The sequence below is a fragment of the Ostrinia furnacalis genome, unplaced genomic scaffold (assembly GCF_004193835.3).
Source record: "Ostrinia furnacalis isolate ACB-3 unplaced genomic scaffold, ASM419383v2 OfSCF1928, whole genome shotgun sequence".
In the NCBI taxonomy this organism is placed as follows: Eukaryota; Metazoa; Arthropoda; class Insecta; order Lepidoptera; family Crambidae; genus Ostrinia; species Ostrinia furnacalis.
Window position 1 is genome coordinate 68449 of NW_021132167.1, and position 12564 is coordinate 81012.

Genomic DNA, 12564 nt, shown 5'->3' on the forward strand with positions numbered 1-12564 from the left:
TTATCTTTGTAAAACCAAAAATCGCATGTCTCTATCCCTATCACAACATTTGCTATGATCGTTTGAACAAAGGCCTGCCACAACATTATTCTCCGCTACAGGTAGAGACAATTTTAATTTTAACTAAAATGCTTATTTTACTTCGAAATCTTTTGTTTTTATTTGAAATCTAACTTGTCTTTATCAAAATTACAAATCTAGAGCCATTTTCAGTTTTGTTGTTAACGAAGCGTTGAATGGCGCGCCCGGAGAGGCTTAGTTCAAACGATCATTGCAAACGTTGTGATAGGGATAGAGACATGCGATTTTTCGTTTTACGAAGGTAATACGATAGAGAATAATACAAAGTAATAAAAACTACCGGTTATAGGGGCATTTTTTGGAGAAATTTATCAAATAACCAAAAAAACACGAATTTTTAAGCAGATTTTTTTCAAAAAGTATCATTTTTTATTATTTGTTGGCATTTTTTGTGTATTTTATGTATTTTTTTAGTATCGCCTGTTATTTAGCATTATTACTGTTTTTATTTTATCAGGATATACCGCTTAGTTTAAAAGTTATTACGTTTTCTTTACAATAAGTAATTGGAAGAAAAAAAATTCTATAAAAAATTAAAAAAAAATCTCAAAAATTTTTTGACCTCTTTTTTGTCGATAAAAATAGGTCTAGTTTCATCTATTTTCATATGTACACTTTAACGTGACTCACACTGTATATTAATTGGAAGCTATTCCCTTAAGTGAACGAAAACGAACTATTCCTTTTTGGTCGTTCAAATCGGTCTTTTATTTCACTTTAGTACAGCCGATCACGAATGAATAGGTGTGAACGAGACGTGAAATTGGTGACAAGCGCGCGCGAGCGAGATGGATTCGGCTCTGTGAGTGTGTTGCGAGTATTTTGCGACATTGTACTATAAGATGATAGTAATAAAGACGTTTTTCGTCCGATCTGATTAAAATTAAAAAATCGATGTACTAAAATGAACTATAGTCCATTCAGCGTAAGATGGTGATTATGACAGTTCTATTTAGTGAGGCGCTCCTCATAAACCTAATCGATATTTTTTAGAATCGAGAATATTTTCTATAGAAATCTAATCGCCTTTTATTTGTTTGATTTTTAATCTTGATCAAAATTATATCTATGAATTTGAACTATCTGGAAATGGAATAAACGTGAATATTCTTAGTGGTACAAAATAAATCACAAAGAATTAAATATATGCATTTTATTCAATAAAACATCAAAATAACAATAACAAACAATACGTGGAGAAATCGCATAAAACAAAACCGTCATCAAAAGCAAACGCACACGTACTGACTTAGCTTTGACCTGCCTGAGATAATAATCGTGATTTGATTTTAAGATGACCACCATGCCGATTACTGATTTATTGCGATTGTTTATGTCCCATCCCTATGAGCAAAAGTTCCGACTAACGCAGAAGCAATTCATTTAACATTTTTTCACATTTTTTTCTAAATAATAAACTAATAAATAATTAGAAATTCTTGTTTAGGTTAATTGAGAAAGATTAGTGATTGATATTTTGGAAGGATGAAAACACACAAAAGTAATTGATTTTTACAACTAAATATTTTTATTCGTAGAAAGTTAGAATCATAAAACGAAACGTTTTATCGGTCTAAATCACCATCATAAGTTGAATGAACTATAATAGTTCTTAGATTAGTGACATGTGAGCGCGATTGAGATGGGTACGGCTCTGTAACTCTGTTGCGAGTATTTTTAGATATTGGGCCATAAATACATAGGAATAAAAACTTTTCGTTCGATCTACCTAATAGAATCAGTGTACTAAAATGAACTAATAGTACTAGAAGACCGAACAAGTTCATTTGACCGATTGTACCAGTTCGGAGCGATCCGTTTAGTGTCCGAGTAAAAACAAACCTAGCGCCAACTGGTGGCCGCTAAAGCGATCGCCTTCATTGAAGTTAGGTAGTGCGTGAATGTGAAAATAATTATTTTTATTTTTCTTGCAGCAAATGAAACGAAAGTTAGAAGACGTGCAAAGGAGGCTAGAAACATTGTACGACATGCTGCGTGAGCACAGGGTAAGTTATTTTAATAAAAACGCCGTACTAGACAACGCTAAGTTTTCACTATTATTTTTAACATTGTCTAATAGTAAGGCTGGGTTGCGCCATCTTACGTTAACTTCGACAAACATCAAAATCTGTCAAACTCCATACAAAAACACCGTTTATCGTCATAGTTACGGTCAAAGATAGGTAGTGTAACTCAGTCTAAAAGTTTTATTTTTTGACTTCACGGTTACTTTATTGCAACTCCATTATCATGTTATATTTTTGATATTTACACAACAAAAGGTTATAAAACAAACAAATAGTATAAGATTTTAAACTTTCGCGTTCCAATTCATCTAAAATAGAAAGACACGGGTCTTAAGGCGACGTTTATTAATGAGTTACATTTTGTACTCACGGCTTGACGTTTGTAGTCTGCTTGGGACCAGCAGCCGAAACGTCGAAATTGTCTTGTACCCGTGTCTTTCTATTTTAGTTAAACAAATACTAATTCTAAACAACTTCCAGCTGTCCGAAAACGCGTTATCTACCCTCCAAACGTGTGCTTCGCTCGCTGCGCGCGCCGACACAGAAGGCGCTGCTCACGCAGTCACTAGTCTCGCCGCGGGAGCTGAGTTCGCGGCCGTGGCCAGCTTCCTTCCAGCACTCAAAGGCTTGCTACAGCTGGCCCAGCATCTACAGGTGCAGTTGCAATAGCTGGCGACTACAGCTGGAGAAAAAACGGCTATAATAGCTGTGTCACAGAGGCCGAAATTGTAACTTGTTTCAAGCTCTGTAAAACATAGTCAATAAGAGACTCCTCCAAGTTGCTCAGGAAAAGCTGTAACTTATTCTACAGCTCTATGAGTTAGCATAATTCGTGGCATTGTCAATAAGGGACTTTTGCTAGTTGCTTAGGCAACAACTGTACCACAGCTTAGTGAGTTATAGGGACTTTTGCAAGTTGCTTAGGCTACAACTGTACCATAGCTTAGTGAGTTATAGTTTGAGGGACTCCTGCAAGTTGCTCAGGTAACAGCTGTAACTTATTCAACAGCTCTATGAGTTAGCATAATTCGTGGCATTGTCAATAAGGGACTTTTGCAAGTTGCTTAGGCTACAACTGTACCACAGCTTAGTGAGTTATAGTTTGAGGGACTCCTGCAAGTTGCTCAGGAAACAGCTGTAACTTATTCTACAGCTCTATGAGTTATAATTCGCGGCATTGTCAATAAGGGACTTTTTCAAGCAGCTGAGGCAACAGCAGTTCCACAGCTTAGTGAGTTATAGTTTGAGTGACTCCTGCAAGTTACTCAGGAAAAGCTGTAACTTATTCTACAGCTCTATGAGTTAGCATAATTCGTGGCATTGTCAATAAGGGACTTTTGCAAGTTGCTTAGGCTACAACTGTACCACAGCTTAGTGAGTTCTAGTTTGAACAACTCCTGCAAGTTGCTCAGGTAACAGCTGTAACTTTTTCCATGACTGTGAGTAAACAATCAATAAGAGACGCCTGAAAATTGCTCAGGAAACAGCTGTATCTTATTTCACAGATTTGTAAGTCGTAGTTTGGGCGACTCCTGCAATTTGCTCAGGTAACTAACTTATTTGACAGCTCTGAGAGTAAACATAATCATTATCATATGTGACTCCTGCAAGTTGCTCAGGAATCAGCTGTAATATATTCCACAGCTCTGTGAGATATACTTTGAGCAACTCCTGCAAGTTGCTCAGGTAACCTTATTCGACAGCTCTAAGAGTTTATAGTCCGTGGCATTGTCAATAAGGGACTCCTGCAAGTTGTTCAGGAAACAGCTGTAACTTATTCTACAGCTCTATGAGTTAGCATAATTCGTGGCATTGTCAATAAGGGACTTTTGCAAGTTGCTTAGGCTACAACTGTACCACAGCTTAGTGAGTTATAGGGACTTTTGCAAGTTGCTTAGGCTATAACTGTACCATAGCTTAGTGAGTTATAGTTTGAGGGACTCCTGCAAGTTGCTCAGATAACAGCTGTAACCCTTGCAGCCCTTAAAGGCTTGCTACAGCTGGCTCAGCATCTACAGGTGCAGTTGCAATAGCTAGCGATTACAGCTGAAGAAAAACGGCTATAGGAGCTGTGTTACAGAGGCTTTAGGTCCGGTAACTGTAACTTGTTTCAAGCTCTGTAAAACATAGTCAATAAGGGACTCCTGCAAGTTGCTCTGGAAACAGCTGTAACTTATTCTACAGCTCTATGAGTTAGCATAATTCGTGGCATTGTCAATAAGGGACTTTTGCAAGTTGCTTAGGCAACAACTGTACCACAGCTTAGTGAGTTATAGAGACTTTTGCAAGTTGCTTAGGCTACAACTGTACCATAGCTTAGTGAGTTATAGTTTGAGGGACTCCTGCAAGTTGCTCAGGTAACAGCTGTAACCCTTCCAGCCCTTAAAGGCTTGCTACAGCTGGCTCAGCATCTACAGGTGCAGTTGCAATAGCTGGCGATTACAGCTGAAGAAAAACGGCTATAGGAGCTGTGTTACAGAGGCTTTAGGGCCCGTAATTGTAACTTGTTTCAAGCTCTGTAAAACATAGTCAATAAGGGACTCCTGCAAGTTGCTCAGGAAACAGCTGTAACTTATTCAACAGCTCCATGAGTTAGCATAATTCGTGGCATTGTCAATAAGGGACTTTTGCTAGTTGCTTAGGCAACAACTGTACCACAGCTTAGTGAGTTATAGGGACTTTTGCAAGTTGCTTAGGCTACAACTGTACCACAGCTTAGTGAGTTCTAGTTTGAGGGACTCCTGCAAGTTGCTCAGGTAACAGCTGTAACTTTTTCCATGGCTCTGTGAGTATGAGGCTGATGAGGCTCTGTAAAACATAGTCAATAAGAGACGCCTGCAAATTGCTCAGGAAACAGCTGTAATATATTCCACAGCTCTGCGAGTTATAGACTGGGCGTCTTCTGCAAGTTTCTCAGGTTACATCTCTGTTTGTTAGCACAGTTCGTTGCATTGTCAATAACGGTCTCTTGCAAGTTACTCAGGCAACAGCTGTAACTAATTCTATAGCTATATGATTTAGCAGAGCTTGTGGCATTGTCAATAAGAAACTGCTGCAAGTTGCACAGCATCTCTTTAATTAACTACCATGGAGTTATTATAGTTTGTGGCGTTGCCAGCTTACTACCTGTTAAACGATGTAACCTGAATGATCAGTAGTTACAATATGGTGACTAAAATCAGAGACTGATTCCAAATCTTCCCGTAGCTTGCGAATTTTGTAGCTGATTTCAGTTACTGACAGGTTACTTAAAGTGTTTCTTATCTAATTAATTCTAAAACTAGCTACTAATACAAAGTAATTGGTAGTGTAGCAATCAGCTCACAGTGTAATAATAGTAGGCTGGCAAAGCTGTTAATCTATATTGAATATGTATTATAAACTAGCCATCTACTGATTAATATCCAGTTATAGTAATATTTAGGCATAAATTATACTAAATTACTTGTGTACTTGCAATGTATAGGTACTTATGTAAACTTATTTATAAATGGCGCTGCAGAGCTTATTTGTAGATCCAGTAAACGCTGCTTCTGCAGTATACTTGACTTACTGGTAGATTAGAGTTTCAGTCGTTATAATGTACTACATAATTAAAATCTAAACTGCATCTTACTTAACATCAGGTGCGATTGTGGTCAAATACCTGCCTTGGTATGCATTAAAAAAATCAGTGCACTTAAATCATCATACAAAGTATTAAAACAATAGTCAGATTATGGCATTAAAATGGTTATATCTGACAGCTTAAATTACATTATCTAATTAGAATGGAGTAGTCGAGAAGAAATAATTCATTAAAACATTAAATAAGCTAATATCTGTCTGTAGTAGATCTAAAGGTAATTGTATTAGTCTAAAACTAAAGGTAGGTTAAAAAGTAGGTTACTTCTTTCTCTATGAAGAATACAACGTTATATGTTAGCTAAAAAGCTGCATGAATAAGTAGTTTAGATGAATTTAGATATTGAATTTTTTTAGAGTTTCTTTGAAAAAGTCAAATGATTATTTCTTCTCGAAAACTTCCAATTTTATACAATTTACACATACCCATTTTCACTTTTGTACTGATATTATCAACATGTATAAAGTAATATAAATAAATAATTTAGTAAGTAAAGAGGCAGAATAGTTAAGACGTTTTGGTAAAAGTAAATTTAGATAGTACAGCTAAGAGCAAAATTATTTTCCATTTGCCTTATATTGTAAAATATTAAGGACCAGTTTTGAATTTGAGTCAACAATTGTGTCGTAGTCGAGTTTGAGTCAGTAGACTCACTTTAAATGAAGTTGAATCAAATCTTAATCATAAGACATTATGACGTCAGCACATTAGGCTATACGTGATGTCATACTTTCAAATTATGAAAGAAAAATACATGTTGCAAATTTACTCCTATAACAACTACTTAATGCCATTTTCACTTGAGGTGTCATCGTACGTTCCTTGATTTGTATTAGAAATTAATCAATGAAATGTTTGTTTTAAACTAATTAGATAAACAATAAAAGCATTTATTTGAAGTATCATATTTATTGATTTTATTGATTGTAATATTAATAAAATTTAATCATTATAAATTGCGATATATTTTACCAATAATAACAAAAAGCTAGGCCACTGAAGGAAACTGTAATCTATGCATATTGCATGTATGTAAATCATGCGTATAGTTTAGTTTTCGTTTAAAGGATGTTTTAAAATTATTTTGTGACCTAAGCTATTATTATTGTTGGGTAAAGACGACATAAGAATCGAAACTAAAGTAGATGCAAGTGTTATTATGTTGCAATAAATAATTCCCAGTTTCGATTGTAAAGGTGAGTGCATATTTGATCGTATATTTATTGACCTAATTTAAAAGTTACGTTAATGTCATACCACATTTTTTTCGTTTTAAACAGAAAATATAAGTACTATGTACTTTTTCTTTCTTTCCCTCTTCTTTCATTCTTCCCGTTGCCTGTGGAATCAAGTAAAGACAATGTCTCATAGCACAAATTAAAGAATTTTGTGTGTACTCACCTTAACAAATAATATAAACAACAAAACATCATTAGCTATGTAATTTAAAAAATAAAAAATCCATTTAAATGTTTTTTTTTTTTAAATAATGTGCTAACTGCTAGTTCTATTATTAATTTATAAATTAAGTTTTGTATTGGAGTCCTATTAATTATTATAATTCAAACTATGCCTCATAATTTTAGCAAATTACTTCCGAAAGAACAGAGTTATTTTTTCAATGAATGTTTTTGATTTTAAATCACTGGATGCGTCTCGTGTTGTTAACTGATTTGATATTTGCTGAATAAACAATTAATATATTACATTATTAACAATGTGTTATAGAATTATTATTATTATATTAAATAAATTATATTTTTAGAAAATATTTTGTCCTTTTATTTATTGTTAAGATGTAAATTTTATAATACTTAATATCTTTGCGTGGTATTCTTAAAAAGGTAAATAGTTCGTTTGAATACCGCCAGGGGTTTGTTTTTGGTTCGTTGTTCGGTTGTTCTCGCCATGACTGTTTGATTTGTAATACGTTTTATTTTACTTGTAATATACGTGAGAAATCTTACTCAAGAGTTTATTTTAACCACACCTTAACATTTATGAATTCCAGAGATATCGATATAGGAGATAATTCGCAGGATTTGAATATGCCTTCACAACACATAGTTTTATTTACATTTATTTCATGACATAAAACACAAAAATATGGACCATACTTCCAGACAAATATTTAAACCTAATACTTAATGCCTAGATAACTTCAAAATCTATTGAGAAAGTGAGTAGGATAGAGTTGATTATAGTTATAGTTATTGTTTTGTAGCGTAGTTTTCTAGCAGGCGCGACCCGTCAAAGGATATTTTGTTGGTGCCTGAAGCATAACGCGGCGCAATGCGACAGAACTATACTCTGTCTATGACAAGGCTGCTCAACCTTTAGAAGAAGTCGGGCCAAACGGTGGATTTCAGTCGTTTACGACGGGCCACTTACATTTCCTATTTCATTTAATTTCAGGACAAGCTCAATTACTAAGATCAAACCACACTGTGGCCCGCGGACCTGGAGTTGGGCAGCCTAGCTCTATGCCAGTGTTTTTCAACCTTTTTCATGACACGACCCCCGTGCCCCCAGTATGAAAAAAAAAATATTGCGACACCCCGACCGTTCGCTTTTTTATAATGTTTCAAAGATGTTGTAGAGACTGAATACTTTAATCCATATAACATTTACACATTTGAATTAATTTTTCGTAGGTAATTTGGATAAATCTGTCTTTTGAAATTTTACTGTTATTTTTACTGAGGTAGTGTTTTTACGATCTCCCACGACCCCCTATAGAGGTTGATGTTGAAAAAACACTGCTCTATGCGACTTAAAAGAATACAAAGTTAGGTCGCATTTCGACGTCCAACTGGTGCGTACTGTCGCAAGAAATAAAGATTATTTGCTTACTAAGAGCTTCACATTGGTCTAAGACAGTCTGATTACCGGATTAACTAGATCCGGTAATTAGATCGTTAACACTGACATCAGTCGGACATCTCTATGTGAACAACTCATTAATTTTATTATACTTACTCACGTCTCTAACCTAAATAACAGATGATAAGTGTTTCCTATTTAAAGTTACATCAACTGTTTTGTTTAAAACAGCGCCTACCCCCATAAAATGTAAAACAATGCGCCGCTAAGTAATTTACGTCCCACTTGGAGTTGATGGCTCGCCGTCCGCTAAAAGCCGCGTAATGCCGGATCGCAATCGTTCGCAGTGCATTTTGGATTTTTACTATTTAGCTCAATGCAGTGCATCAGTGCAGGGCCCATTCCACGAACGTGGGGTGGGAAAGATAAATCAGTAGTGCGGGCACAATGGCGCGGGGTAGACTACGATTGGAAATTTAAATTTGAATGCGTGGGTATGTCGTAAACAAAACGTGTTCAAATACCTACCTAGACCGTAGCCGTACCTGCGGTAGATTATTTCTATTTTTGCTTAAGAAAAAGCTACGGTATTTTTACCTATTTGGTGCTACAAAACATCAAAATATTTATTTTGTGCTACAGACGATTCCATGCACAATGCGCTACGAAAATTCATTAATAATAATGTGCTACAATTTTAATAAGATATGAGATAAGTAGTATGTACGATTAAGTTAATAGATAGGATAGGAAATGATCTCTTGTGAAAACTCTGAGAAAGTAGGATTTACTCGTTTAAACTATTTATTGTGGCAGCAAAACCTCATCTAAGACGAGAAAAGTATTCGTCTAAGATGTGAAAACTATTATTGTAATTGCTGCCGTACCACTGTATAGGTATGCAATGCGTTGTATCAGATTGTATCGTTTCACATCAACCTATCGATGCAAACGCGTCGCGTCCCTAAACCCCGTGGCGCGATGATGCAGCCGATAATTACTTGAGTGCGTTCCCGTGTCGGGCGCGATCGCTAAGCCCTCGTAATGCGCTGTTACGGCGATGCAAATGTTTTGCAGCGGTAACTCAAGCCCTAACAGGTCAGCTCGGTAATTGAGTAAGGTGCTCCTCCACTCCTCAGCTTGATAGACTTTGTGGTAACACACGTACTTGTAGGCGACACTTCTGGGTTTACAGAAGTCGACAGGTGCCCCATGTTACTTAAACTTTTGCTATCTCCTAGTGGCTTGCAATTCTGGTTCTAGCTCCGTATACTATACCTTTTTGCATCTCTTGGTAAGAAATTGAGACAGCACCTGATGGTAAGATATTGCAACTGATCATTGATATTTGCAACACCAGAAAATGCCTTTTCCCAAAAATGATTATCGCCTTGCACAATAAGATTTACCTTGCGCAATACGATCGAAATCATAACCATATCTTTACGATTACAGTAAGCGATTCAGCATACCAAAATGGGTAGGGTTCCGTAATCAGCTAAGACACCAAGTTCGTCCCATCTGTCTTTCCGTTTCTTACAATCTTACTTGTAGAATACCTTATTTCCTAAACTTTTTGTACGTATCTAACATCTCATCCACTCATATCTCGCCCACTCCAGCTCCAAGATGAACAACATTCGAATAGGAGCATGAATTGCGTGCCGATACGAAACTTGCCATATTTCAATCGTCCTTTGTTCGAAGTTGGACAATGGTACAGTCGGCTGAGAAAAATCGACTCATCCATCATGTTAGATGGGTGGCTGCGACCTGCGACTGTTGGGAAATAAGGCTTGGTCGACTGCAGCTAAACAACGTCACGGGGACTGATGGTGGAAAATTAAAAGTACAGCTTACGAATGTATTTTATGGGTATAGCAGTACCTACTTATTATTATTCTGTGGTATAGCTTAGTTAGCGTAAGTAGTTGGGAAATTCACTATTGTTGATGTGCAACCTAAAGCTTTTATAAAGCTCTGAATGGAAGTTAGATAGAAAAGTTTTCAGTAATCCTAGTATATATTAATAAAGTGGGTTAAGCCATCGTTTAATAGACTATACTAGTATAAAACAAAACTATCGAATTGGTTGCCTTTAAGATCCAGGTGGAAAGAATTTGATTTTTAGGAATGTTCGTCGTATTTATTACACTAAATATTTTATTCTCTAAGCTTCCATGTTTTTCCGATTTTCAGAAGATTTTTCTAGTCCACCTGTACCCAGTTCAAGGGAAGTCGAGTCGAAAAACGAAATACGAATGAGTTCCCAATGAAGTTCGCATCGAGTCAGCGTCGGTCAGACGGCGATCTCGCGATTTCCCGATTTATTGAGTTTCGATCTTTTGTCGCTGTTTAGTCGTTTCTTATCGCTGACTCGCGACGCAGACTGCAGTTTGTCATTTTTCTTTGAAACTTTCGTATCTTTTAAAATGAGAGTCTCTTGTGCCAAACTTGGACATTTGTGTTGGCACATATTCTACAGGAGAAACTGATTAATTTTTAAAGATATTTAGGGATGCAAGTTTTGATGGAGATTTTTTTTAAAGATTATTAGCAATTTGTATTGCACAAATTACTAATAGTCCCGTTAGCCCCTCGTGGTAAGCTAAATAAGCTTGTGTTACGAGTGGGCTCACCACAATAGTCAAGCGGCGGTGGGATTTGAACCCGCGTTCCTCGGATCTCGAGTCGGCCAGTCCGACCCCTTCACCGTTCGGCTAATCGTGGCTATAAGATTAAGCAAAAGCTTTTCGACACAACAGTTCTGCAATGCAATAATTGTTATGCAAACATTAATAACCACCAACCAAATTATAAATGATTATTTCTCATCTGCATGCATTGGATTGTAAACCTACTTCGTTTTCGATACTCTCACTCGCTCTCTCATTCTCCCTGGAATATTCACATGAGAGATAGAGTCGATATTGAAATACCTAGTTGTGTGTAGTAGAGCATAGTTCGATGCAACAGGATCCTCGGTGCATAGCTGCTGCGTCGTGTGTCTATACAAGTAAGCGCCGGGATATCGCGGGCGCGCCCTCTACTTGGCTCCCGAGTCCATTTTAACACGTATTCAGTGACGTATCGTACTGCCTACTAGCCAGAAAATCACGAGACTACAATTGAATTGCGATTACAATGCACATAAAATGACTTTCTTACCTGGATCCAAAATGTCGTCGTTGTACCTGTAAAAAAGAGAATTTATAATTAGGTATTATATTATATCGTCTTAACGTGTTGCATATAAAAAAATGTTGAAATTATGATTACACTAAAAAAATGCTACCGTAAAAGGAAAACATGCAAAAAAATTCTTGATCGTTCTCGTGGTGTAACGGAACCGCGCGCCTCCTCGGCTCGGATTAGCCGACTGCAAGGCTCGCGAGGCATCCTATACGGGGGATTAAAATAATACGGCACAGATGCGCATTGTGATGGCGCACAATGAACGGATGCGTTTTAATATCGCTCGCGAATGTTATTCTCGTTTCAATGTGTTTTCCTTAAGTTTTCCATGATCATGTTCATTGCCGAAGAAAGTTTTTTTAATGTTACTTCTTTACCCGTTTCTAAAAGAACCATTAGTAACCGAGGCGGAGCGGAGAGAAGTGTTTTGAATAACCAATCAGATTTCATTATTTCCATATCTCTGCTCCGCTCCGCACAGCTCCGCTAAGCGCCGCGCCGCCGCCGCTGTCAAATTCTATAGAAAAATTCGTCCGCCCGACATTTCTCCGCTTTGGTGGAAACCGGGCCTTATACTTAAACCGTAAACTGATCTAAGCTCATGGCACTAAGCTTAGCATAGTGTCGATACTGTCGATATCCATACAAGTTTTATTTCTTACTTAAGTATGTACTTATTATTATTATTATTGGTTTTTGGGCCTTTATTTGCGCCAACTCGACCAGGTTTGATCTATTGTGGCAGCCCTTGTCTTTAAAGTTCACTGCTTAGTCCCGTTGAGTCTATAAATTTCCAGATTCTTTGGAGCGTGA

The 12564-nt window shown here is 36.7% G+C and overlaps 1 protein-coding gene across 1 annotated transcript in view; it reads left to right on the top strand.

Moving 5' to 3' along the window:
• The window catches only part of Sec31 (COPII coat complex component secretory 31), a 35136-nt gene extending 28146 nt beyond the window's left edge, over positions 1-6990 (top strand). The window contains exons 27-29 of the mRNA XM_028306414.1: positions 2016-2087; positions 2589-4465; positions 4865-6990. Of these exons, the coding sequence (XP_028162215.1) occupies positions 2016-2087; positions 2589-2777 (261 nt within the window). The 3' untranslated portion in view covers positions 2778-4465; positions 4865-6990. The remainder of the gene's footprint in view (positions 1-2015; positions 2088-2588; positions 4466-4864) is intronic.
• The last annotated feature ends 5574 nt before the right edge of the window (positions 6991-12564 follow it).